The sequence below is a fragment of the Tiliqua scincoides genome, chromosome 4 (assembly GCF_035046505.1).
Source record: "Tiliqua scincoides isolate rTilSci1 chromosome 4, rTilSci1.hap2, whole genome shotgun sequence".
Classification (NCBI taxonomy): domain Eukaryota; kingdom Metazoa; phylum Chordata; class Lepidosauria; order Squamata; family Scincidae; genus Tiliqua; species Tiliqua scincoides.
Genome location: NC_089824.1, coordinates 111,423,633 through 111,449,044, shown reverse-complemented (window position 1 = coordinate 111,449,044; position 25,412 = coordinate 111,423,633). Strand labels below are relative to the sequence as shown.

General features: G+C 43.8%; 1 protein-coding gene across 1 annotated transcript in view; it reads left to right on the top strand.

Moving 5' to 3' along the window:
• Nucleotides 1-24,949, top strand: part of TNR (tenascin R) — a 127,708-nt gene extending 102,759 nt beyond the window's left edge. Inside the window, exons 17-21 of the mRNA XM_066623118.1 lie at nt 14,401-14,552; nt 18,672-18,768; nt 21,515-21,676; nt 23,015-23,178; nt 24,830-24,949. Coding sequence (XP_066479215.1) covers nt 14,401-14,552; nt 18,672-18,768; nt 21,515-21,676; nt 23,015-23,178; nt 24,830-24,949 — 695 coding nt within the window. The remainder of the gene's footprint in view (nt 1-14,400; nt 14,553-18,671; nt 18,769-21,514; nt 21,677-23,014; nt 23,179-24,829) is intronic.
• The last annotated feature ends 463 nt before the right edge of the window (nt 24,950-25,412 follow it).

Below are 25,412 nucleotides of genomic sequence, written 5' to 3'. Positions count from 1 at the left end.
TTCATCACCCCACACATCTTCCAGACATACAGACTGGTGCGTATGACTGCCTTAATTTTCATAGCTGGAATGCATTACCCTCCCTCCTTCCCACAAAAAGACAAAAACAGAAACTGGTATGAAGTACAAAGTAAGGATTGCAATCACAGATTTTTTGAAGTATGCAGTGGTTTGTTTCTAAGTTTCACCATAAAATAGAGGTACAGGTGGGGCCTTGTTATCCGTGGGAGATCTGTTCTCAGACCCCCTGTGAATACCAAAAACCGTGGATAATGAAATCCGTGGTTCTTGCTCCTTTAAACCCTCCAAAGGCAACCAGAGTTGTGCTTCAGTCACCTCTGAAGGGCTTTCTGAAGGTGCTCTGAAGGGCACCTCTGAGGGCTTCAGAATGGCCTTTTCAGCTGAAAAAACACTACATCTGGTTTCCTAAGGAAAACTGGAAGTGATGTTTTATACCATATAAGGCATTCTGAGACCTGGGGAAGGCACAGCTTGTACATGTTCAATTGTATCTTGATAACACTGGGGCTAGAAACTTTTAAGTAAACTAAGGTTCCAATCCTATTCAATTTTCCTGTGCTCATGCAGTTGTGCCAGTGAGGTGTACACTGCATTCTGTGGTGGGGAGGCAGTCACAGAGGCCTCCTCAAGGTATGAGAACATTTGTTCCCTTACCTTGGGTCTGCATTGTGGCTGCACCAGAGCTGGAAAGTTGGGCCCTAAGGGTGCAATCCTATACACACTTTCCTGGGAGTAAGCCCCATGGAACACTATGGAACTCAACTCAATTCAACAAACCTTTATTCAGCATAGATATTTGATAGATAGCATCTCTGTGCAAATATCATACAGAGAATAAAAACCAAAACAATACACAAATATAGATATATGTGTGCACATACATATACACACATATACACACATACATATATAGCATTACACACACACACACACACACACACACACACACACACACACACACACACACACACACACACAGGGTCAGATTCCTATGGCAGAATGTTACTCATTGAGAACAGGACTGCATTTTACACAGATTTGCTGTGTTCATGTCAACTTATCATCTCACCTCCATAACATCACAGCTTACTTCAGTCCTTGTTTTGCATTTCCTATCCTTACCAATGGTAGCCAATAATATAGAGGTGCAAGGGCTGTATATGGCAGGGTGAGGTTGCAATATGAGATACAGTGGACTAGACACTGAGGGAGGGGGGAAATATAACATGGCCTGCCATTTTAGCCAGCAGCCCTCATGTTCTTTGTAATGTGCAGTTCCATCCTGAGTCAAAGAAAATGAAAAGCTCTATCTATAAGACTGACTGCCTTTAACATCTCTAGAAGGATCTGACAAGTGGTGTACTTGAGGGAAGCAAGGGGGACAAATGCTCCAGGCACCAGGCTTGGAGGGGTATCACTGCACTGCCATCCACTCCCCCTCCCCACGGTGCACCCCACTTCACTCAGTTGGCCACTGACAGTATTGGCATGCCAATTTGAGGGGCCCCCCCCAGGAGCCTCCACCCAGAGGCATTCTGAGGGCTGAAAGTTGTCACTTCTGGTTTTTGACCAGAAGCCACATGTGGCTTCGCTAGCTCTCAGAAGGACTTCTGGGGGGTGAAAATCATCACTTCTGGTTTCTGACTGAAAACCAGAAGTGACTATTTTTCACCAGAAGTGACCTCCAGGAGGCTTTTGAAGGACTTTTGAGGGCCAGGAAGGCCATGCACGGCCTCCCTAGCCCTCACAATGCCTGGGAGGAGGTAGTGGGCATGGGAGGTGGCACCTCCAGGTAGAGGGGTGGCACACCTGGAGGTGGGCCCCTGGTTGCACAGTGACAAGGAGCGCTACTGGGTCTGACTTTGGGGGAGGGGGTCATTGTCACATTGCTCCACAGCCTGAATGTTTCCTTTGTGCTGGAGTTTTAGATGAGTTTATGCAATAAATTGTTGTGTCATCTGTTTGCTGGTGCTTTTGGAAGGAGCAGGTATCTAAAAAAGAATCTCTCTTTAGAGGATGCACTTCTGTGAATGCTTTAAGTATATGGGCAGCACTAGAGAATAGCCAGTGTAGAATAGCTTGTTAAGAAAGGAGTGCTCAAAAGTGGTCGAATCCAATTCCATTTGTTGTTCAAAAAAGATGACTAAAAGAAGCTGAAAGGAGCTGTCCAGCTTTTTCGTGCCGAAGTCACTCCCTCCGTGTTTATATCTAGTAGTCTTAAAAGAGCTGCCTTTGAACCTGCTGCAGATGCATTTTTTACTGAGCCACATGAAAAGGCTTTTGAAACATCTGTCAGTTAACAGCAGCAGCTATCAATAGGCACAAACCTCACTTGCTTCATACAACTATAGATCAAGGTTTGCAGCGTTATTCTACCTTCCACTTCGGGAATCCTGTAAAGGATTAGGGTGAGTATATTGCAGAGGATGAAAGCCAATGCAGAGCATTCAGATTGATCTTGCTGGCAGATGAAGAGCAGATCAGACTGCCTGCTGTAATTCAGTGGACCAAGGTACTGGGGCTTGTTTGTTTGTTTTTGTACTGGTTTGATATATTTTTATTTACAGCAAGAGTGGCCAACTTCTGTACTTTCAAGAATCACTCTGATCACCCAACAGTGTATTTTGCTGTAATGGTTACCAATGTCACCATACAATGAGGGTTTCATGGTGATAGAACAAAGGAAATGTAATGTCGTAGCTAGCAGACTGAGCTATGAAAGGGAAAATCCTAGTTGTATCTCACTTCTGTCATGAACTCACCAGGTGGCCTAAGGCAAGCCACTGTCTTCCAGCCTCAGTCTCCCACTGCAATATGGCGATAATAATATTAATCTACCTTATAGACTTAATGTTAAGAATTACAAGCTGTTATACATGAAGTGCTTTGAATGTTCCAAATGCACTATATTAATGCTAACTTTTTTAAGATGTGGGAACATGCCCAGATCAGCCCTCATTTGAAAACATTATTTTCCAAAATCTTTCCCAAAGTCTTTGTCACCATGGTGAAAATGTGTTGAGCCAGCAGCCAGATAGGACTGGCTCTGGCTCATGAGTCATTAGCCATCATTTCTGCTTTCCTATCAAATGAAAAAATCAATGTTTTCTCCATTACCCTGCTCTAGTATGAAGAAAGAATGGAGCAATAACCACCGTAAAGGTCAGTTCTTTCCTTTTGTAACACAGTGGGAAAGAAGAGAACAGGTCTCCAGACAAGTTTCCTGCAGACTTCTATTATACCCCTCTCAATATTTCACAGGACAAAAACTCAGACTGACTTCCATCTAAAGTCAACTTTCTTCATGTTCTTTTAGGATCTGTTTCTAACCCTATAAGCCCTATGACATACCTGCATCTGTGGCCCTCAATGCATCCATGTATTCACTGTACCCTTTATTACTCTGAGAACCCAATCCTATCGATTTCCACCACCACCACCAATGCAGCAGTGCCAAAAAGGCTACTGTGAGGGGGCCTCCAGGCCTGAGGAGATTTTCTCTCTCTCTCCTATATGCTTCAGACTGGGCAAGACAGGGAGAGCCCATTCTCTGGTGAGCAGAGTGGAAGGCTGCTGGGGAGAGCCCCAGGGAAATAGAGAAGAGACCAAAAATATGCCAGGAGCATTAGGTTTTGTTTATGTTAGTTTGTCCTCCCCATCCAGTCATTGGGAGCTCAAGGTTACCTCAGCTTATGCTAGGCTGAGTTTGGATCCAAGCTCTCAGTCTAATCTTGGCCTGTACATGGAGGCTTCCCTGCAGAGCCAGCACCATTCAGGGGACATTTATTTGTAAGAAACCAAACCTGTTTACATTTTTTTCCCCTCACCTATTAATAAAACCTTTTTTCTTAAAGCTTCTGCCATGTTCTGGGATCAGTGGATTTGTCAGCCTCCGCGGTCTGCAAGTACTGTGTCAGAGTGAGAGCATTTTAACAACCCTGAATAGCATTCTTGGGGAGGGGTTTTGCCCAGGGAACTCCTCTGGGAACCAGATCTCTTGGGCTGGTGATGTTGCAAGGTTCAAGAAAGCAAGACTCAGTACTCAAGGGTGATTGTTTGCAGGCTTTATTTCGTTGCAAGCAACGGACATCTCATGGGACTAATGTCTCAAAGCATGAGAGCAATTTCTCAATATTAACTGGACCCTACCATTCTGGGTCCTTTGTTTGAAAATTTAGACTTCTCATTGTTTGGACATCATAGATGGGGCTAACTCTTAATAGGCTATAGATAACTTTAGAGACACCTGATAGGCTTGTTTCAGGTTACAGTTCCCATAAAAGGTAAAATTAAACAATTAAACATACTGAATTACAAAGTTTTCAAAAAACAGTAGAGTGTGCTATAACATCATCTATCCAGTGTTGACCCATTGTTGACCCTTTTTCACATCCACCAATTCAATTAAAAATTGTTTTGACAAGGTTTAGACTACCCTCATTAAAGAGATGACACAATGCTCAAAGACAGGTGTGAAGACCTCACCTTTGGCAGAACTTCAGACCCATTTCTTGGCATACATCCCCTTCAGACTCATTCTAATTAGGATGGCCTTGCTTGAGCCACCTATCTTATCTCTTCTGCATTTCTTCTCCTGGGTTTAGTAAAACACTGTGGGGCCCTCTGCAAACCTCTGCGAAGCAAAGACCTTTAAACTTCCATTAACAGTTTCCCTAAAATCAAACATTTTGACTTCTATGTCTTATCTTGAGTACATTGGTATTAAGGGATATGTCTTTTGCCCTAAAAAGTATGAAAGGTATTGGCAGGCATAGTGGTGTATATCTTTGCAAAGAAGTGACCTCATTCCTCTTCAGTGGTTGCCTAGCACCTGCTAAAGTGTAATCTCTCTGAACTAAGGCTTCAGCCAGCTTCTTTGCTCTCTTAAACTTTTCAAGTAACTTTTAGTCCGCTATGGCCTGCCTCTATTTCAGTTGCAATTCAAACAAAGAGTCTCCAGAAGCAGAAGTTTCCTGATACTTTCCACTCTGTCCCTTTCATCTTCTTGCCCTCTCATTACTTTCAAAGAAGTAGCCTTGTCTCACTATGACTTGTTCAAGGATGCTTGCTTATCTAATTAAAATGTGTGCTGTCTTCTAAAGTTCATCTCTTGTAGGTGTCTGTGGTTAGCTAGCTAGATGCTTTGTTAGTTTGCCAAGAAACATTGCCAACTGATAGCAGAGCTGTTAATGAGCAGAGAAGCTTTCCCCTAAGTTCATGCTTTTCTGTCTTTTTCTTGTCTTCTCCTATGCTAATGTCAGCATAGAAACACCTGTGAAGTCTTCCTGCAGTGTTAAAGCTTTTGTCTGTTCTTAAGACTTTTCTAAAATTAAGCAGCAAAGGTTGCTTAAGACTTACTTCTAATGACAGTAGTCATGTCCGCAAATATGTTGGTTACACTTTAGGGCAAAGGCTATATTTGTCTTTGTGTCTATATGTGTCTTTTCCTTTGAAAGCATGGAAGAATAACATAAGTGAGCACTGGCAAGCAAGCATAGTGATGTCCTTGGCAAGACGTGTACTTCTGCCAAGATGAAGCCTATCTCTTTGTTGCCTTAGTTGCACTATATTTTCTAAATTCCAAAGTGTATTAACACAGCCTTTGAGGCCCCAAAGTCCCAGCTTCTGTGAAACTTCTGTGAAACTAACAAACAGCTTCCAAAATGATTCTTTCAAGCAGCTTTTCTGTGAGACTAACAATTCGCTGTTAGATAAAAACAGCTTTTACTATTCTGTGTGCCTTTCATGCTTTAGCAGTGTGGCTTATAAGCTTTTGCCCCAATGGCATATTACCCTGGTTATTCTGTCACCTTCCATCAGTGGCAATGAACTAGATCTACCAGGTCTTGTCCCACCAAGCTGCACATTAAACTGATTGGAAGAGTTGGGATGAGAAGACAGTGAGTGCTTGGCACCAGGCATCACTGCCCAGGATCAGCAGGTGGTTGCTAGAAGTCTTTCGTGACACCTCTTTCTTGACACCTCATTAAACATAAAATCTTAAAACACAGAAACAAGCCTTGCTAAGGGAGAATCAGCATGGCTTCTGTAAGTGTAAGTTTTGCCTCACAAACCTTTTAGAATTCTTTGAAAAGGTCAACAGGTATGTGGATGTGGGAGAACCTGTGGATATTATATGTCTGGATTTTCAAAAGGCATTTGACACGATCCCTCACCAAAGGCTACTGAGAAAACTCCACAGTCAGGGAGTAAGAGAGCAGGTCCTCTCATGGATTAGGAACTGGTTGAGGACCAGGAAACAGAGAGTGGGTGTCAACAGGCAGTTTTCACAGTGGAGAGAGGTGAAAAGCAGTGTGCCCAAGGATCTGTCCTGGGACCGGTGCTTTTCAACTTGTTCATAAATGACCTGGAGACAGGGTTAGGCAGTGAGGTGGCCAAGTTTGTGAATGAGACTAAACTCTTCTGAGTGATGAAGACCAGAAGGGATTGTGAAGAGCTCCAGAAGCATCTCTCTAAACTGAGAGAATGGGCAGCAAAATGGCAGGTGCATTTCAATGTACGTAAGGGTAAAGTAATGCACTCTGGGGCAAACAAAAATCAAAACTTTACATATAGCTAATGGGTTCTGAGCTGTCTATGACAGATCAGGAGAGAGATCTTTGGGTACTGGTGGACAGCTCGATGAAAGTGTCAATCCAATGTATGGAGAAAGTGAAGAAGGCTAATTCCATGCTTGGGATTAGAAAAGATACTGTGAATAAAATGACCAATATTATAATGCCATTGTACAAATCAGTAGTAGGGCCACACTTGAAGTATTGCGTCTAGTTCTGGTTGCTACATCTCAAAAAAGATATAGTGGAATGGAAAAGGTGCAGAAGAGAGCAACCAAAATGATTACTGGGCTGGGGCACCTCCCTTATGAGGAAAGGCTGTAGTGTTTGGGGCTCTTCAGTTTAGAATAAGGTGCTTAAGGGGTGACATGACTGAGACATACAAAATTATGCAGGGGATGAATAGAGTGGATAGAGGTACAGGTTGAGACTAATTATTCGCGTGGGATCAGCACATTCCTTCTCATTTGCAGGGGTCATTCGTGTTGAGTCAAATTCGTGCATAAAAAAATCCGTGTATAAATAGGCTGGACCTGTATACTCTTTTCCCTCTCACACTAGTACCAGGAGACATCCACTAAAATTGAGTGTTGGGAGAGTTAGGACAAACAAAATAAAAGATTTCTTTACCCATTGGGTATTTATTTATTTACTTACTTACTTACTTACTTACTTACTTACTTATTTTAGAGATTGATATCCCGCCTTTCTATCCAATGAACGACACTCAAGGCAGCTGTGAAACTCCTTGCCACAGAATGTGGTGATGGCATCTGTCCTAGATGCCTTTAAAAGAGGATTGGACAAATTTCTGGAGGAAAAGTCCATCACAGGTTACAAACCATGATGGGTATGTGAAACCTCCTGATTTCAGAAATGGGCTATGTCAGAATGCCAGATGCAAGGGAGGGCACCGGGATGCAGGTCTCTTGTTGTCTTGTGTGCTCCCTGAGACATCTGGTGGGCCACTGTGAGGTACAGGAAGCTGGACTAGATGGGCCTTTGGCCTGATTCAGCAGGGCCCTTCTTATGTTTTTATGACTGCTGTAAGGTAATCACCGCTGGCAGAATGCTCACTCCACCAGTGTGGCAGTCCAAGAAGATTGGACTGTGAGTGTTTAATTTGTAAAGAAAAGGTCTCAACTTTCAAGGCTGCTTCTTTGCTATGTTCTCTGATCCGTGCGCTCTGGCTCCCCTGTTTCCTGAAGATAGTTGGTTGACCACCCCTTCAAAATTTAAGTCACTAAGGGTACAACCCTGAGTGCGCCTTAGGCCAGCGCAAGTCTCTTGAGCCGGCCCAGGAGGGTTGCAAACGTGCCGTAGAGTACATTTGCATCTCCTCAAGAGTTGGCTGGTCTGGTGCAGGGACATGTGCTGGTCCATGGAGGCTGAATCCAGCTTCCATGCTGACTCAAGCAGGGAGGGTTGCATCTGCTGAGCTTGGATGATGCTAGGGTGTGGAGAGGGTGGGGAGGAGGCGGGAGGGAGGTGCTCTGGGGCAAGTGGAGGGTAAGCGGCAAGCAGTCCTGGGGGCAGGCGGGCAGGGAGTGGGAGACAGGGCTGGGATCCAGCAGTTATGCCAGATCCCAAACCCATTCCCTGAGCAGCACAGAGCAGTTGCAAGCTGCTTCGGTCTCCTCAGTCTTATGCCACCTCCTGAGGTGGCGCAAGGCCAAGACCAGTTGGAGCTGCAGTGGCTTACCCGGGGGTAAGGGGGAGAATTTCCGGCCCTTATCTTGCCTGCCTGTTCCAGCACAAGATAGGATTGTGCTGTAATGCAACCATTTAAAGCTCAGGGACCAAAGCCATCTCTTATATTCCTTTTTGCGTTTGCCACTCAGGAGACACTCAGTTCCCTTTCTCCCACTCTACTTCGTTGTGTGCTTTCTTCTGTGATGAATAGCCAGGTGCCAATTCTAATTGACATGGGCACATTATAATCAGCAGCACTGAGAGATAAAGGCATAATTATTTTTCATTTAAGGTGTTTGGGATACACTATATTACAATCCTGCACAATACAGACACTGTATCAGAAAAGAGGAAATGAGGTGGCCTTTCCTTCTGATCAGTGAGCAGGATTTGTCTCTGGATTTATTAATTTAGTAACTTCTAAATGATTTTAGAAAATCTATCTTAAAGCATCTTTGGTAATATTCTTATATATTCAGACTTCTCTTAAAAGGCATATAATTAATCAATCAGCTATTATTTAGTGAAGCAGATTTCAACCATTAGTGATCCTCAGTTTGACAGTGCCTGGCAGCACTGGTCTCCAGGGGGTAAAATAGTGAATCTTTGATCATGAAACCGGAAGTGGGTTCCAGTTGCTATTTTTACTCATTCTGAGGCTTGGGGAGCCCCGTGGAGGCATCCATGGGGCTTCCTTGACCCCCCCCCCCCAGATGCTGACACTGCCAAGTGTAGGTTAAAAAAGCAAACCCTTTTGTTCCTGGCAGCAAAGTAATCCTGGAGATTGTGTTGCTGCCAGGCACTGTGAGATTGTGTTGCTGTGTTGAGATTGTGTTGCTGCCAGTTCCACAAAGACTTAGGTGGTTCCCAACTTCTGAGTAGAAGTTTGGGAACCACTGTCATAGGGCAACAGGCCTGGCTGCCACTCTACATACACTGAATGTATGTCCTGGTATTTGCTCCTGAACCTTTTGGAACACGCATGGATCCCAGAGCAGACATGCAGGTATTCTTTGACAGATGCCAGTGTATGAAAGGATCCTTGAAGGGAATGTTTGAAAATCCACTCCTTCAATCTATTCACTACGCATTTCTAGTTCCATTTAATACAGATTGTAGGCTCCGTCCTAGGAAGAACTGCATCACTTATAACCAGTGACTACCACAGGGAGCAATGATGAATATTTAACTTCCACATTCCTGAGGAATCTAAGAATCAAGGCACTAGCATCATTTAATTCTAGCAGTGCTTTTTAGAACAATAGGGTGCGATTAACAAAAGAAGAAAAATCCCTACATGTACACTGAAAATGTTGAGCTTGCCCTTGTTGGCTGGAGACCGAACACAAGGCTTTCATTGCTTCATCATGTTAATAACTGTCTGTTCTTTGTTGCTCTCATGTACATGAGGTTCTAGGGGAATTGTCGTACAAGCAACATAAAGGAATCATTATCATCAATGTCACCCAGCTCTTCCAAGGACTGTTCAGAGTTTACAGAACATGAATATGAACTGAAACAAGTAGTCCCTGTGGAGCACTAGGTAGTTTGGATGTTATGAAATGGAAATAAGTCCCTTGGTAGAGTGGATCTTAAAGACATGGACATGGTAAAAGGAGATTCCATGAAAAAGACTCATTCCAGAGGAGATAGGCTTTGTCACTGTAACTTCTTAAGAGACCTACAGTACTTTAAAGAAGTAACGGTATCGTGGCATGAGTTTACATAGGCCAGTGCCTACTTTGCAGCTCTTCATGTAGCTGATGACATGGCCTCTGGCCTACAAAAGATTTGTTTATCTTTAAGGTAGCATAGGACTTAAGAATAAGGCTGTCTGTACACTGTTTATAAAAAATCATACAAGAAATTTGGTTAGCAGAGAAACAGATTACCATGATTACTGGAAGTGCTCCTTCTGTTTTCTGGAATTTCACCAGGCATCGTCGCCCACACACTTTCAAGGTTATCTTCAAAGCTTTAAGGTCTAGAGACATGCTTTTAAAAAGTAATAATAAAAACTGAAATTCTCCAGCTGCCGGATTCTGTTTCTTGTACCAATTTCAACACTTACACAAGTTGTTCAGAGAGCTAATTACATGCAGCCCCATTTATGAACATTTGACACCATAAACACATTCCAGGTTTTACATTTTGCTAAAGGGAGAGTGTAGAGAAATATATACACAGAAGCAATAGAAAGCTGACATTTCTGGCTGTTTTTCAAAATATAAGTAGAGAAACATAACTTCAATGCCAGAAATGATTGTGTGGAACTTCTGGTGGTGTTTGGACATGGGTAAAGGCAAAGAACAATGCCAGATTTGAAAAGGTTGACCTGAAATCCCTAGTGGTCTTAAATTCTCTTCATGTATTTTTGCAGAAGGGGACTAAGCTATGGGGAGCTTAGGTGTATCTAACTACACTATTTAAAAGATTAAGGGTGCAGTCTGTATCTAGGGCCTGTACTGTATCCAGCACAAGTTTAGGGCTGACTGAGGCTAAGTCTGAGGAAAAAAGAAACATTTCCCCTTACCCAGGGAGAGCCACAGCAGCTCCAATGAGTCTACTCAGATCTGCTCCACCTGACAAGGTGGCACAAATCCAAGCAGCCTGGGACTGCCCCAGGCTGCCCAGGAACAGAGCTAGAATCCAGCATAAGTGGCAGATCCTGGTCCTGCCTCCCGCTCCCCACCCACCCCTGGGAACTCCCACCGCCTATCCTCCCCCCACCCCAGAACGCCTCCCTCATGCCTCCTCCCCACTCTCCCTATGCCTCCCTGACCCCTGAGCCAGCCAAGCTTGGCCGACACAAACTCACCCTGCCCAGGGCCTGCGTCAGTGCAGGGAGGCTGGTGCATGTCGCGCCATATGTTGGCGCGAAAGTGCTTTACGATGTTTTCACAACAACGGGCCAGTGCAAGGGACTTGCGCCAGCCCATCTGCCACTCAGGAGTGCACCATAAATTATTTCAATTCAGTCTTTTGTAAGACACTGCAGGTTTGCTGTTGTAATGAAGTAGGAAAAAAGGCTGTCAGGGTTAGAACCCACAACTCACTGGAAAACCATGTTTTTTGAAAGCATAAGGTCCTTGGTTCAATCCCTGGCATCTGCCCAAGACCTTGGAGAGCTGCTATAAATCAGAGTACTGGGTTAGATGACCTGGATAGTCTCACTCAATATAAGACAGTCTCTTCTGGCTCTGGTGACCTCATTGATCATGGCTTTTGGAAAGACTGCAAAGCCATCTTCTTTCGTCAAGCCTTTGGCTGAGTTTAATGGTTTTATAGAATCACCTGTTGTTTTCTGTTTCTGCTATACTATTGATTGTGTTTATCCTTTGTTTATTGAATGTCATTATTTTCTTCATGTATTACAGGTTGAGCCTCATTATTCGTGTGGGTTCCTTTCCAAGCACTCAAAAATGCACTATAGCAAATCAATTTTTAAAAAGTTTCTTTACTCCAGTGACAATAACAGCCTTGCTGACCTTTGTGATGTAAGATAAGAGTCATTAAGAAGACAATCATCAATCAGTCCTCCTCCAAGCACTTAGAAAGCTTCACTCAGACCATCCCTTCACCAATGCAAAGTGATCACCTTTCTTTCACATGATCAGGGGGGAGGGAGGGGTCCGCTGGAGAGAGAAGAATTGATGGATTGAAAGCCAGCTGCCCTCTCTCTCTCTTTCTCTCTCTCATTAAGGAGGCTATTGTTAAAGGACTGTTCAGTTTTTTAAACTGATTTTAAAGGGATGCATTTTTCTCCTTCTCCAGGAATCAGCACATTCCTTCTCATTTGCAGGGGCCATTCTCATTGAGTCAAATCTGTGTATAAAAAATCCCTGTATAAATAGGCTGGACCTGTAACTGTTTTTATATTATTGATTGTGTTGGTTTTGTATGTTATGTTATTGTTGTGAATCACTGTAGGTACCTGCAAGTAAGAAGTCAGTCTCTAAATTTTAAGTTAAGTAGGATTATATGAAGTGTTATATGAAGCCTCTTTCCATTTAGGGAGGGTGCAGAGCTCAGTGATGGAGAAAAAGCTTTGAATGCAGAAAGCCAAAATTAAAGGAATCCAAGAAAGACCTCTCCCTGAGACTTTGACAAGCCCTTGCCAGTTGGGGTTCTGGGATAAATGGACCAACAATATATATTGTCCTATAGGGCAGCTGTTGATGTGATTAGTAATATTCAGACAATCCACAGAGATACTTTGGAGCACTGTTTCTCAAAGTGTTCTCCTATGAACCTCAGGGCTCCCTGAGACCCCTTCAGGGGCTCCATATGCATACCATAACTGGCTGTCATCTGGCTGGCACTGCACCACTCCATACATGTGCCGGAACTCTGGGGCTTTCTGAGTCTATGTATATGCGTTGGCAGGGCTCCCTGAGACTCCGTTTATTCATTCATTCATTCATTCATTCATTCATTTTATTGGATTTGTATTCCACCTTTCTTCCCGAAGGGCACCCAAGGCGGCTAACAATCAGCACCCAAGGCGGCTAAATTAAAAAATACAGATAAACATTAAAAATACAAAACACTAAAAACAATTAGAACAAGATAAAATACATAGCAGCAGACTGAAAGCACACAGTAAAAGACATAAAAAGTTTATAAAAACAGCCCTTATAGTGCCTCGAAGGCTATCCTGAATAAAAAAGTTTTCTGGCCCCGCCAGAACGTTAATAATGAGGAAGCTGCTCTCAATTCAAAGAGGAGGGAATTCCATAGTGCAGGTGCCACCACCAAAAAGGCCCTGTTTCTGGCCGCCATTCCCTTCACCACTCTCGATGACGGCACAACCAACAGGGCCCCTTCTGATGACCTTAGAGAACGGACCGGATTATATGGAAGAAGGTGGTCTCTCAAATACACTGGTCCCAAGCCGTTTAGGGCTTTAAAGGTCATAACCAGCACCTTGAATTCAGCCCGGAAACGAATGGGCAGCCAGTGCAGCCGCCAGAGTAGCGGCATGATGGAGTCAAAACGCTGACCCCCAGCAGCTACCCGAGCCGCCGCATTCTGCACTAGTTGTAGCTTCCGGACCGTCTTCAGGCGCAGCCCCACGTAGAGTGTGTTACAATAATCTAATCTTGATGTCACTATGGCATGGACCACAGTGGCCAGATCCACCTGAGACAGGTACGGCCACAGCCAGCGCATTAGCCAAAGCTTGGCAAAGGCACTCCTGGCCACAGCTGACACCTGGACATCCAGGAGGAGCTGCGAGTCCAGGAGAACCCCCAAGCTGCAAACCTGCTCTTTCAGGGGGAGTGCAACCCCATTCAGAGCAGGGCAATAGTCCAGCACCCGCATCATGGATTTCTGCACCAGGAGGACCTCTGTCTTGTCCAGATTTAATCTCAGCTTGTTCGCCCTCATCGAGATCCCAACTGCCTCCAGGCAACGCTCCAGGACAGAGACAGCCACCCTGGAGTCAGGTGGAAAGGAGAGATAGAGCTTAGTGTCATCAGCATACTGATGGCACCCAACTCCAAATCCCCAGATGACCTCTCCCAGCGGTCTCATGTAGATGTTAAACAATGTGAGGAACAATATAGAACCCTGTGGCACCCCACACCTCAAGGGCCAGGGTGCCGAACAGGAGTCCCCCAATACCACCATCTGGGACCTGTCGGCCAAGAAGGACGGGAACCACTGCAGAACAGTGCCCCCGATCCCTACCTTGGCCAACCGTCCCAGAAGGACACCATGGTCAATGGTGTTGAAAGCCGCTGAGAGGTCCAAAAGGACTAGAAATGTAAAGGGCTCCAGAGACTGGTTATAGTTACCCACATTTTGTTATCATGCCAGCACCGAAGTAAGTGGGAAGATACTTCTGAGACTTGGAGAGCTACTGCCAGTAAGATGGACCTAGATGGACTCATGGTCTCCTTTAATTCAATTTTTTCTACAGATTTTTCACACTGGAAGTTGTGTCAGCACAAGGTTGGTTTAGTCATTCAAAAACTGGCAGAGTTTATTCCCCTTGCAGTGAACTCATAGGACTGATCTTTAATTGTCCTGTGAACTAAAGTGCCAACATGATATGTAAACCTGTAAATGATATCCCTTCTGATGTATTACTGCTCTGATTTTGCAGGAGGCCGGGTATTTATGAATCCTCAAGACTGTGCTCAGCATTTGATCAACGGTGATACATTGAGTGGCATTTACACCATCTCCCTTAATGGGGACTTTAGCCAGAGAATGCAAGTCTTCTGCGATATGACCACGGATGGGGGTGGATGGATTGTAAGTGAGCAAGCAGTGTTGTCTATTATCTGGGTATTTTTTCTGTCAAAAAGCCACCGTTTACAAAGACTCAGACTCCATGAAGTTATTTCGCTTATGCAGTAAAATGTCTGAAGTGCACCCAAAAGCCTCTCAGTGCTTTCAGCCTAAAATAGCTTACACAAAAACAAAGACAAAAATTAGGGACAGTCTTGATTTTTTTGTTATCAACCTCTAATAGATGCCTAATCCTAGTTTGCCCGTTTTTGACATTTGGGGGGAAGGCTTATGAAAATATGTTCATTTGAGTGGTTAAAGTTATCATTCTTCACAGTTTAACCCATTCCTCTGAGGCTCTAAATCTCTGAGGTCCCAGGAAGATGTGGGTGCATCTCTAGTGCACAAATATGTAGTTGCGCATACGTGAATGTTAAAGCTTAAGGTAGCATATAGTGTCCCACACATCCCACTATAATGCTGTTATATATTGAACCGTAGATAAATGATAACATATTGTAGGATAATTATGTTTTTTTTCCTAACATATCTTTAACACTGAGAACAACTACTTCTTTGCAATTTAGAATCTGCATCAGCATTTAAATCAGCATCAGACAGGCAATAGCAGAGTACAGGAATACAGCACAGACACAGTAGTGCTTTCTCTTTTCCCTAAAGAAAGAAAAGAAGAAAGACAACCCACCATATGTTGCGATGGAATGCACCAGATGAAAACCAATATTCTCAAAATGACAAGGGTTCAACCCTTACCAAACTGCTGGTTGTAAGAGCCTGGGAGTGCTTCTTTGGCTACTTTTGCTCCACACTAGTGCATAACCAAGGCAGGCAGCACCCCTTCACCTGATGATGCTGTGTTTGTCAGCATACAGTGAGCATGGTTAGTCCTCCTTTTGTTAGACTACCAGTATTTTAAGGGCCTTATCTCACATTACACTACAGTAAACCTAAGTTTGCCACTGAATGTTCTCTCAACTCTTACCTTTAGTGAAGGCAAGAAAAAAACAGTGTGGTTGCCACATTACAAGCAAATGCATGTGATGAAATCCTGGCAGTCTTTTCTTAAAGAGAAAAGTCGCTTCAGGAGGGTGTGACTTAGTCTTAGAGTACTTTTTTGTCAGCTGCTTTTCTGCTTCTCGACCCCCATTGCTCTTTCGCCCCACAGAGTTCCAAATGCACATTTGTAAGGATAAACACATTTTTGGAACCCTGCAGGATGAAGAGCAGCTTGGGAGGGGGGAGAAAATTTGAAATAGAACAAGAGAGAAAATACACACAGCTGTCCTGAACTGCCCCTCCCAAAGAAGAAGTTTTGTTACTTTTTAATACATGTTATGTGTAGTTAGGCTTTTAGATTAATTTTGAAAGGAAGTGAAGCAAAGTAAGGCATTGGTCAGAAAGCAGAACCATCTTGCCAGAGTACTCCATTTTCCGAGCCTTAGGGACTGAGTTAATAAAAGTTATGCTCTGATAGTTTCCCTATGATTTATTTGACACTTATCTACAACTCCTTTTGAGAGTGAAGCTGGAACTGATTCATGATGCTATTCAGGAAATTAATCGACACTGTCTTTTGAAATTTGCATGTTCACAACTCAACATATGGTAGCTTTGGAACTCACACTACACCTTGGATGGCCCGCTGAAGGCCTGTGGGAAGATTTAGTTCCCCAAGCAACTTTGGCTGATTCTGGGAAGCCCTCCCTAATCTTAATCAAGGTGTGGTAAGAACATTCTTGCACATCTTTCCACTGGTAAGGCTTGTGCATATGAATCTACATCTATTTCATATAAGTATATTACTACTGTATCTCATGTTAATTCTAGAAAAGTGGAAAACTACTGGCAATGTGCCTTTGGTGGGCATCTTTCAATTGAGTCAGACCTAGTTTGAAACAAAACCATCTCACTTCCTTTTTTTTTTTTTTTCTCCCACTTCAATAACTTGCTGTGAATTACTGTCCAAAGAATATATTGGCTCCTGAGAATACAGAAGGACTCCTCAGCAGTAGGTTTTTAAAGGGAAATGGTATTTGTTGTGGAATCTAGCTTCTCACATAAAACACATTTGGCTACCCCAAACTAGTATATATGAACTAGTGAGCAAATAGACTTTGCAGGATCAAATCAAGGATGAGATGCCCCTGACTTAACCCTGAACTGAACAGGTATACATTCAAAGCGGCTGGCCAGAAAGGGACTGAAATGGGCAGTGAGTAGGATAGGTTGTCAGTGTGGATAGAGACCAGAACAAAAAGAAAGGAAACATCTGTGTCCCAGGCTGCAGGTCTTGGCTTGTGTCTATCACATGGAGGACAGAAGCAGAAAAGACAATAATAGACAAGTTGTGCCTGTGGCCTCACTAATTGTCATGAAGACAAGGAGGCTGCACATACCAGGAGGCAAATGGTTGTGCGTGTGGTGTGTGTGTGTGTGTGTGTTTTCCCCTGTGGCCTTGAAGCCATCACTCAGCTGGCTTATGGGTAACTAGGGGTGACAGATACAAGTGAGCAGGCTGAGGCAATGCAATGCTTCCACTGTGATGGAGTGCCCAGAGGTGCAAATAGAATCCAGAAGGCAAAGAGCTACCCTTCAGTCATAAGCTGTTCCTGACTGCACAGAATATCAAAAAGGAGGAATCAAGACCAAGCTTATAAGTAAGTTCTGGTTCTCACTTTACTGTTTATCCCTCTCTAAAACTTCCTCAGGTGAATGTGGAAGCCAGAAAAATCAGCCAGATAGCAGGGTGGGAGAGATCAGCTGAACTGGGAGCAGTGTTTCATTTCTAGGGTAAGAGGTGATGAGGCTCAAGTCTTTCTGGCAACATTGCCTTTTATGCTAGAAGAAGCCCCTTCCCCCAATGTGTTCTTTATAGTTACTTCAGTGAGAAGGAAAATGCGCTCTGCATCCACACCCGCAGGGGTTTCATCTATTCCTTCATAAAATCTGAGATTAAAACCCATATGTGCCTGCAAGTGTACACATGCAATATACAGGTGCTGCCTTACCTTGAGGAGAACTCTGTGCCTGCCTCTTCACCACAGGATGCAGTGCATGCCCCATTGGCACAGATGCTTCAGTGCTGGTGGATAGGATTGGACCCTGCAGTCTTGAGAACAAGCCAGTATAGGGTATAGGGCTGGAGCATGGCACCTAGCTATATCAGACAAGAAGTAGAGAGATAAGGTAGAAGTAAGTGTAGATATATAAGCTGAGGCACATACAAATATAGTCAGGACTGGCATGAGCCAGAATAGGAAAGTCAAGTCAGAAGGGCAGGGGGAGATCCAATGTAGCAGATTGGTACTCCACCAAAGTTAGCTGAGGGAAACTCAGATATGTATAGAGTGATCAGTCAGGTATTATACTACACTCAGCCAGTGAGAAGCTTTTATTTGTGATCGTTAGTCAACTATTACGAGGTGTACTGGAGGTCAGGCTGGTGAAGTGAATCTCTGCTCCCAAACTGCTCCTGGCACAGCACATGCAGAGTCTAAGAAGGGCTACTAAATGTATAGTGTGGATTCCTGTCGCAGCTGGTATGGATGTGTTTTCCAGCTTTATTCATTTCAAAACCTGTCAATCCAATTTTGTGCCAAGAGCCTTAGAGCAGTCCCATGCTGATGGGTTAAATGTGCTTTGCTTTGGCTTGAATGGGCAAGTAGAAAGCAAAGCTCCTGGATTTATAATTGATTATTTGGTGCTACCATGGCTGAGCAGGGATGGATGCTTTCCAATCACACCACACTGGCTCACTGATCAGATAGAACATATGGTATATCCCTTGTTCTTCGGAATAAACATGGCAATGAGATCCTGTTTCCATCTGTTGTAAAGCTGCTGGCAAGGCCTATAAAGATAGGAAGGCAGAATGACCAGCTACTCAGCCCCGAACATTTAGGCATGCAAAGGACAGGCGACACTCAGTTGTCTGCAAAACATCTTAGGGTTTGTGTTTGAAGTGCAAGACCTTAAAGTTATTAATTTGAAGCTTTCACAGGAAAGAGTCATGTGCCTTCCTGCCACTTCTCCTGCTACAAAAACCATCACATGCACATGGTAACTCTCCTGCTCTATTGAAAGGATGTGTATGTTTCACCTTTGTCCTGTCTTTCTTTGCAGGTGTTCCAGAGGCGACAGAATGGCCTGACAGATTTCTTTCGGAAATGGGCAGATTATCGTATTGGTTTTGGAAACCTTGAGGACGAGTTCTGGCTGGGTAACAAACTTTTGCCCTTTGTCCCTGACAATGTCAGTGGAGAAAAAGAAACAGACACCTGACCATCATAACCCCTTAATCAATCTCATTCACTCACTCACTGTTCTCTCTGCATCAGCAGAGAACTTATCTTTCTTTCTCTCTCCCTGCATTATCTGGCAGCCTGCCTTTTACCACAGCTCGTCACTCTTTATCCTACCTTTGCTCATCACTTATGATGGGCTGAGTGGCATGAAAGGCACATAACTGGTACCTGAACTCTGCCTGGTTTGTTAGGTGGTACAGCAAGCTTAATTGCTGTCCTTTTGCCTCCATGGAACTATGGTCAAACACCTCCTTGCTCACAAAAGAGGCCAGATGGAGCCATTTCATTCAGCACACTGTACCACAGATACATCCTGCCATTCAGCATGATTGGCAGCTTCTGCTAAGGGAAAAGCCAAAGCATAAATTGAGGAATTGGTTTCGGCAGAATCAGGATCACAGTTCCCTGCAATAGGGAACCATACAGGAAACACAATATATTTATTGATAAACCAATTGTTTGCTGCATTTAGGTACCACTTTTTGTTTTGGCATTTAAGGAGGCTTAAAACTGAAAAATATTAAGCAACAATTAAAAAAAGAAAAAGTTCCATGAGATACAAGAGAGTTGTCTCAGGTCATTAGTAGTTGCTGTAGGAGCTGATGGTATAGGAGCTCCCTGACTCCCTCAGAATAGATCCTCTAGGACAGTGGTTCCCAACTTTTTTTTCACTTCCAAACCCCTTGGCAGCCTATTTCCATAAATTGTACCCCTCATATCAGCAAAATATTTGTAATTAATATAGTTGCTGTTATTTAGATTTATACATTTTCAACTACTGATCCATGTCTGATAAAACACAATTTGATGACCAAAAACAAGCAATTGGTGGGGCTTTTGCAGCCAGCTAGCTGCTTCCTTCCTGCTTTGCCATTAGATATTTGATTTTCTCTGTAAACCGCTTTGTGAACTTTTTGTTGAAAAGCGGTATATAAATACTGTTGTTGTTGTTGTTGTTGCCAGCCCCGCAAGGCATTCTAATAGAGACCTGCCTTTTTCCACCATTATTTAGTTCTTTTTCGAGTACCCCTAAAGGTCCTGACAAGTATCCCTGGGGTTATACGTACCCCAGGTTGAGAACCACTGCTCTAGGAGACCCAGGGAAGATGGGGAAAGGGCTGCCTCAACAGTCCTCTCAGGCCAGCACTGGTCTCTATAAAAGCAATTGATATAGGTGTTCCCTGGCCTGAGGATCTCTTCTTCAAATTATGTACGTTAGCCCAACCCTTAATGCTTGAGAATGTTTATACTACAGCATTAAATTGGTTTAACAGCGCAGGTTGATTACTCCTTATCTGGGATTTCAAAAACCAGAATGTTCAGAACTTTCTTGAGCACCATTGCAACATAACATGACTTCGGGCACTGGCCAGCATGCATTCATAACAGAACAAGAAATCATGGTTCAATGTACACAAACTGTGTTTCATGCACAAAATGATCAAAAAATATTGTATAAAATTACCTTCAGGCCATGTATAAGTTGCATATGAAACATAAATGAATTTTGTGTTTAGACTTTGTCTCATCCCCAAGATATGTCATTATGTTTATGAAAATATTCCAAAATCCAGAAAAATTCAAAATCCAGAACGCTTCCAGTCCCAAGCATTCCGTATAAGGGATACTCACCTTATAATTCCTTTCCAGGGATCTCTGGGAACTTTTGTTTGGTGAGGGGAGCTAGAGGCCTCTAAACCTAGTCTGCTCACTAAAAATACAATTCTTAGGGCCCAATCCTATCCAGTGTTCCTGTGCCAGTGCAGCTGTGCTAATGGGGCATGCACTGTGTCCTGTGGTGGGGAGGCAATCACAGAGGCCTTCTCATGGTATGGGAACATTTGTTCCCTTACCTCAGGGGTGTATTGCGGCTGCACCAGTGCTAGAAAGTTGGATAGGACTGGGCCCCTATTCTTCTCTGGGTAAAGCCAGAAGCTAACTGGGGAAGACAGTTAAACTGATATAAAACAGTTTTTAGTGTGGATTCACCTGAAGTCTTTTTCAAAAGAGCGCTAGGAACTTCATCACTGCCAAAAGGATATGTTGCTATTTTAATAGGTTTCTTTTCTAATGAATACCACTGTGTAGCTGATAGGAAACATGAAACATGCCTACTGGGCTCCAAGTGCTCATGAGGATGTGTGCATGGAGGAGACATGCCACCCCTTAGGTGGGCCACCCAGGGCCCTGTACCCCACCTCCTTAGCTACAAAGGAGGCATGTCCAAAATAGGCATGATACCAGTGCAAAATAGCAGTGGGGGGTGAGAAGTGAGAAAGCATCTTGCATGCCACCTTGAGCTCCTTGGAGGAAGAGCAGGATAATAATTATTATTATTACTATTGGGAGAAGGAAGGGAGGAGTGGCAAAGGCAATGGATGATAAAGGACGCAATCTGTGATCTTGCAGACTGATAATGAGGGTGCCCCCAGGCAGGCCTCTGAGTTCTAATACCCAGAACCACCCAAAATCTGGTGCTGGGCCTGGACAGCAAAGTCTAGATCTAAGGCAGAATTTCTCTCTAAGTATAGACCAGATTTACACTCTGTTGTTTTTTTCCATTTCCCTGTCACTGTATGCACCTCAAATATGGATTCTCATTCTGTGTTGTTCGCAGGTTTGCTGGCCACATGTTCTTACCAACTCTTTTTTTCCATCTAGGGCTAGATAACATGCACAAGATCACATCACAGGGTCGCTACGAACTGCGGATAGATATGAGAGATGGCCAGGAAACAGCGTATGCCTATTATGACAAGTTCTCCATTGGAGATGCAAGGAGCCTATACAAGCTCCGGATAGGGGACTACAACGGCACTGCTGGTATAAACTCAGCATGAGCTCTCCCCACTCCAAGACAAGACCATCACAAATGGACCCGTCTTTCTCCCTTCTCTTTCTACATTTAACCACCTTCAGTTCCCCTGCCCTCTCTACACAAGAACAGCCATCCCCCACTGTTTCTGTGCAAATCCACCAGATTTCTATCCCCATCTCTTTATTTTGTTCCTCCTGTTCTTAATGCCCAGTGGGAATAGACAACCAAGAACACTATGCACTATGTGTCATCCATAACAATTTGGTTAGGTAAGCCAGCCATTAATATGGCTGCCGAGGACATGGTTATAGACATTACTTGGTGATTGTCTTCCCCATGTATGATGATCTCATGCAAGTGTTCTGCCTGAGGCTTTGGACAGTCACTGCCAATCTAAGTAAGACAGTACTGTGCTAGCTCAATCATTAGTCTTATTCACTTTAAAGCAGACATCTGCCTCCCATGTGCTTATATTTGCCAGGAAGCAAACTTTTAAAATGGCTTCCAGTCCTTGGCTAAGTCAAAATGGGTGCGGGGGGGAGGGGGGTGCTTTTCACAAACATTTTTGTCACTATGAAAAGTACCCCTGTTTGCAGTTATCTCTGGGACAGATATTGCAAGTCTCATACAGGCCACACAAGTGGACTAGAGTCAGCTTTCACCTTCTCAAGAGATGGCTGGCAATGATCCTGAAGTATTAGCTAGGACAGTGGTTCTCATGCATTTAGCACTGGGACCCACTTTTTAGAATGAGAATCTGTCAGGACCCACCGGAAGTGATGTCATAACCAGAAATGACATCATCAAGCAAGAAAAGTTTTGACAATTCTAGGCTGTAATCCTACTCACGCTTACCCAGGAGTATTTATCCATGTTAGTACATTTACTAACATTGTTTAAAAAAATATACATAGTAGCTTGTTTAAAGTACATGTCTGTAACATTTCCCCAAATGCAGTCACTTACCATAGTAGCATCAAGTCTAATATATTAAAAATATTGAAATGAATGGGGACCCACCTGAAATTGGCTCACGACCCACCTAGTTGGTCCTGACCCACAGTTTGAGAAACACTGAGCTAGGAAGTATGAAAGATGATACACACCTGCATGTACACATCATTTGAACACATCACTTGGTGACTTGCAGCTGAATGTGTAAAATACCTTGAGTGAAGTGTGTTATGTTTGAGGTAACAGAAATTCCTGACTGCCATTTGAGCTGTAATACATCGTTTTCACTGCATGGTGCTGCCGTCAAGTGACAAACATACATGTATGAATTTGCTTTAACTGCCTGAAGGAAGAGGGAAAATGGCCTAAGAAGATGTCTTCTATTGCAGGGGATTCACTGACCTATCATCAGGGGCGACCATTTTCCACCAAAGACAGAGACAATGATGTTGCTGTTACAAACTGTGCCATGTCCTACAAAGGGGCCTGGTGGTATAAGAACTGCCACCGGACCAACCTCAACGGCAAGTATGGCGAGTCCCGACACAGCCAGGTAAGACCATGATCAATGCAGAGTTTCTTGCAAGTGCTCAGTTCCGCTGATTGCTTTTTAACATATCAAGTTTAAGGTAACTTATTAACATATCAAGTTTAAGCTAAGGTGAATAAAGTCTATTAACTCATAATGGAGTTATGGTTAAGAGTGTGGGCTATGAGCCAGGCAGTTCCTGGTTCAAATTTCACCTCAGTCATGAAATCACAAAGTGACCTTAGGGAAACTGCTGCTCATTAAAGCCTAGCAAATCATCTAATTTACTATACCACCAGGGAGTGTCATTTGCAGTTCTAGCACCAGTTTTCTAGTGCCCCTGAGGCAAAACCCTGAGGTAAAACCCCATGGCATCTCCTGCCTGACCTCTGATACTACCACTGCCACTAGTGTGAGGATTCAGGAGTCAACCTCATCTGGTACATCTTCTGACAGGTGTGGGCCCTCAGTCAGTGCCCAACCTGTCTGACATGATCCAAACCATTTAGGGCACAATCCTAACCAACTTTCCAGCACTGGCATAGCTGTGCCAGTAGGGCATGTGCTGCATCCTGCAGCTGGGGGCAGTCACGGAGGCCTCTTCAAGTATGGCAATGTTTGTTCCCTCTCCTTGAAGTTGCATTATCCTTATGTTGGTGCTGGAAAGTGGGTTAGGATTGCACCCTTAGGGCACAGTCCTAACCCCTTATGTCATTGCTTTCCAGCACTGGCATTGCGGTGCCAATGGGACGTGTGCTGCATCCTGCAGTTGGGTGGCACTCACAGAGGCCTCCTCAAAGTAAGGAAATGGTTGTTCCCTTACCTCAGAGCTGCATTTCCCTTATGTCAGTGCTGGAAAGTACTGGAAAGCACTGACGTAAGGGCTTAGGATTGCGCCCTAAGTGCCTTAAGCACCAAAATGCTTTGGGTCATTTCTACCTGTACTAGCTTACCTTTTTGACCTGCTATTCTACATAGAATCAAGTGTTAGATGGAAGAAATAAAGTCCTGGACTGTACTACTTCAGGTTACGGGTGGAAGATGTCATTTTAATCCCATCCCCCCCAGCATAAAACCTCCTCCTTCTAGTGAAATGAGGAACATGAGGAAGAGGATTATGCTGAATAGTTTTCTATATGGAGACAGTTTTCATGAGGGGAAGCATTCAAGTGTCCAACAACTTGCCTGCAATCTCAAGTTCAGCAATGCAGAATTCTGATGATATCTCATTTTGCATAACTCCAAGGGCCTGCCAGAAACCTCCAAGATGTATTTCCATTTTTTTCCTGAAAAACTGGAAGTGCACCTTAGATCCCTCCCACAGGCATTCTGAGACACAGGAAGGCCACATGGCGCCTCCCTGCACCTCAGAACATGCTGCAGTTGCATCCAGAGGATACAGGTCAGACCTCAGTGCAAGTTGGGGGACCTGCATCGAGTCAAATCTGAGGATGAAAAATCTGTTGGTGACAAGGTCCAACCTGTAGTGTAATCAGAACCAAAAAGAAATCATTTCCTGCTTCTTTTTAGCCTTAAAATATTTCATTAAGAGTGTTTTACCTGTCAGCTATCTTAATGATACCAAGTACAGTATATACCTGATCCCTTTAGCAAATGAGCAGAAATCTTTTTTGGTTTTTATTAGCCAATGTCTTTTCCTTTGTTTGTCCCACAGGGTATTAACTGGTACCACTGGAAAGGACATGAGTTCTCCATACCTTTTGTGGAAATGAAGATGCGACCCTACAACCACCATAACACCTTGGGGAGAAAACGGCGGTCCGTGCAGCTGTGAAGTGATGGGAATTCCTCTGGATGAGCAGTCCTTTTTCTGTCATTTGTTTATATTTTATAATATGAAAAGGAAAGAGCAAAACTAATTCTGAGGTGCCAGCCTGCTCCACACTAAGTGGTTAAGGGAAGTCATGATGCCCCTGAGTGCTGGCTCAGGTTGGTAAGAGAACAACCTTGCTGCTTTGCTATCATTCCCAGTGACCTGTTGAGTTCCTGCCTAGTTTTACTTCCATAGTACAAGGAAGTTCTGTTTGGTTTTGGTTTTTCTACCCTCCTGAACCTGCTAGAAAATGGCTTTGTTTATGGTTTTCTCAACCCCATTTCTGTTGTAAAGTGCTTCCTTCCACATTCCAGCCTGCTCTGCCAGAGGGCACCAAGAGAGACACCCAGCACCAATGCTGCTTATCCTGCTGCCACATGAACTAACTGATGTTTCCACAATGATGCCTATTGAGTTAGCATAG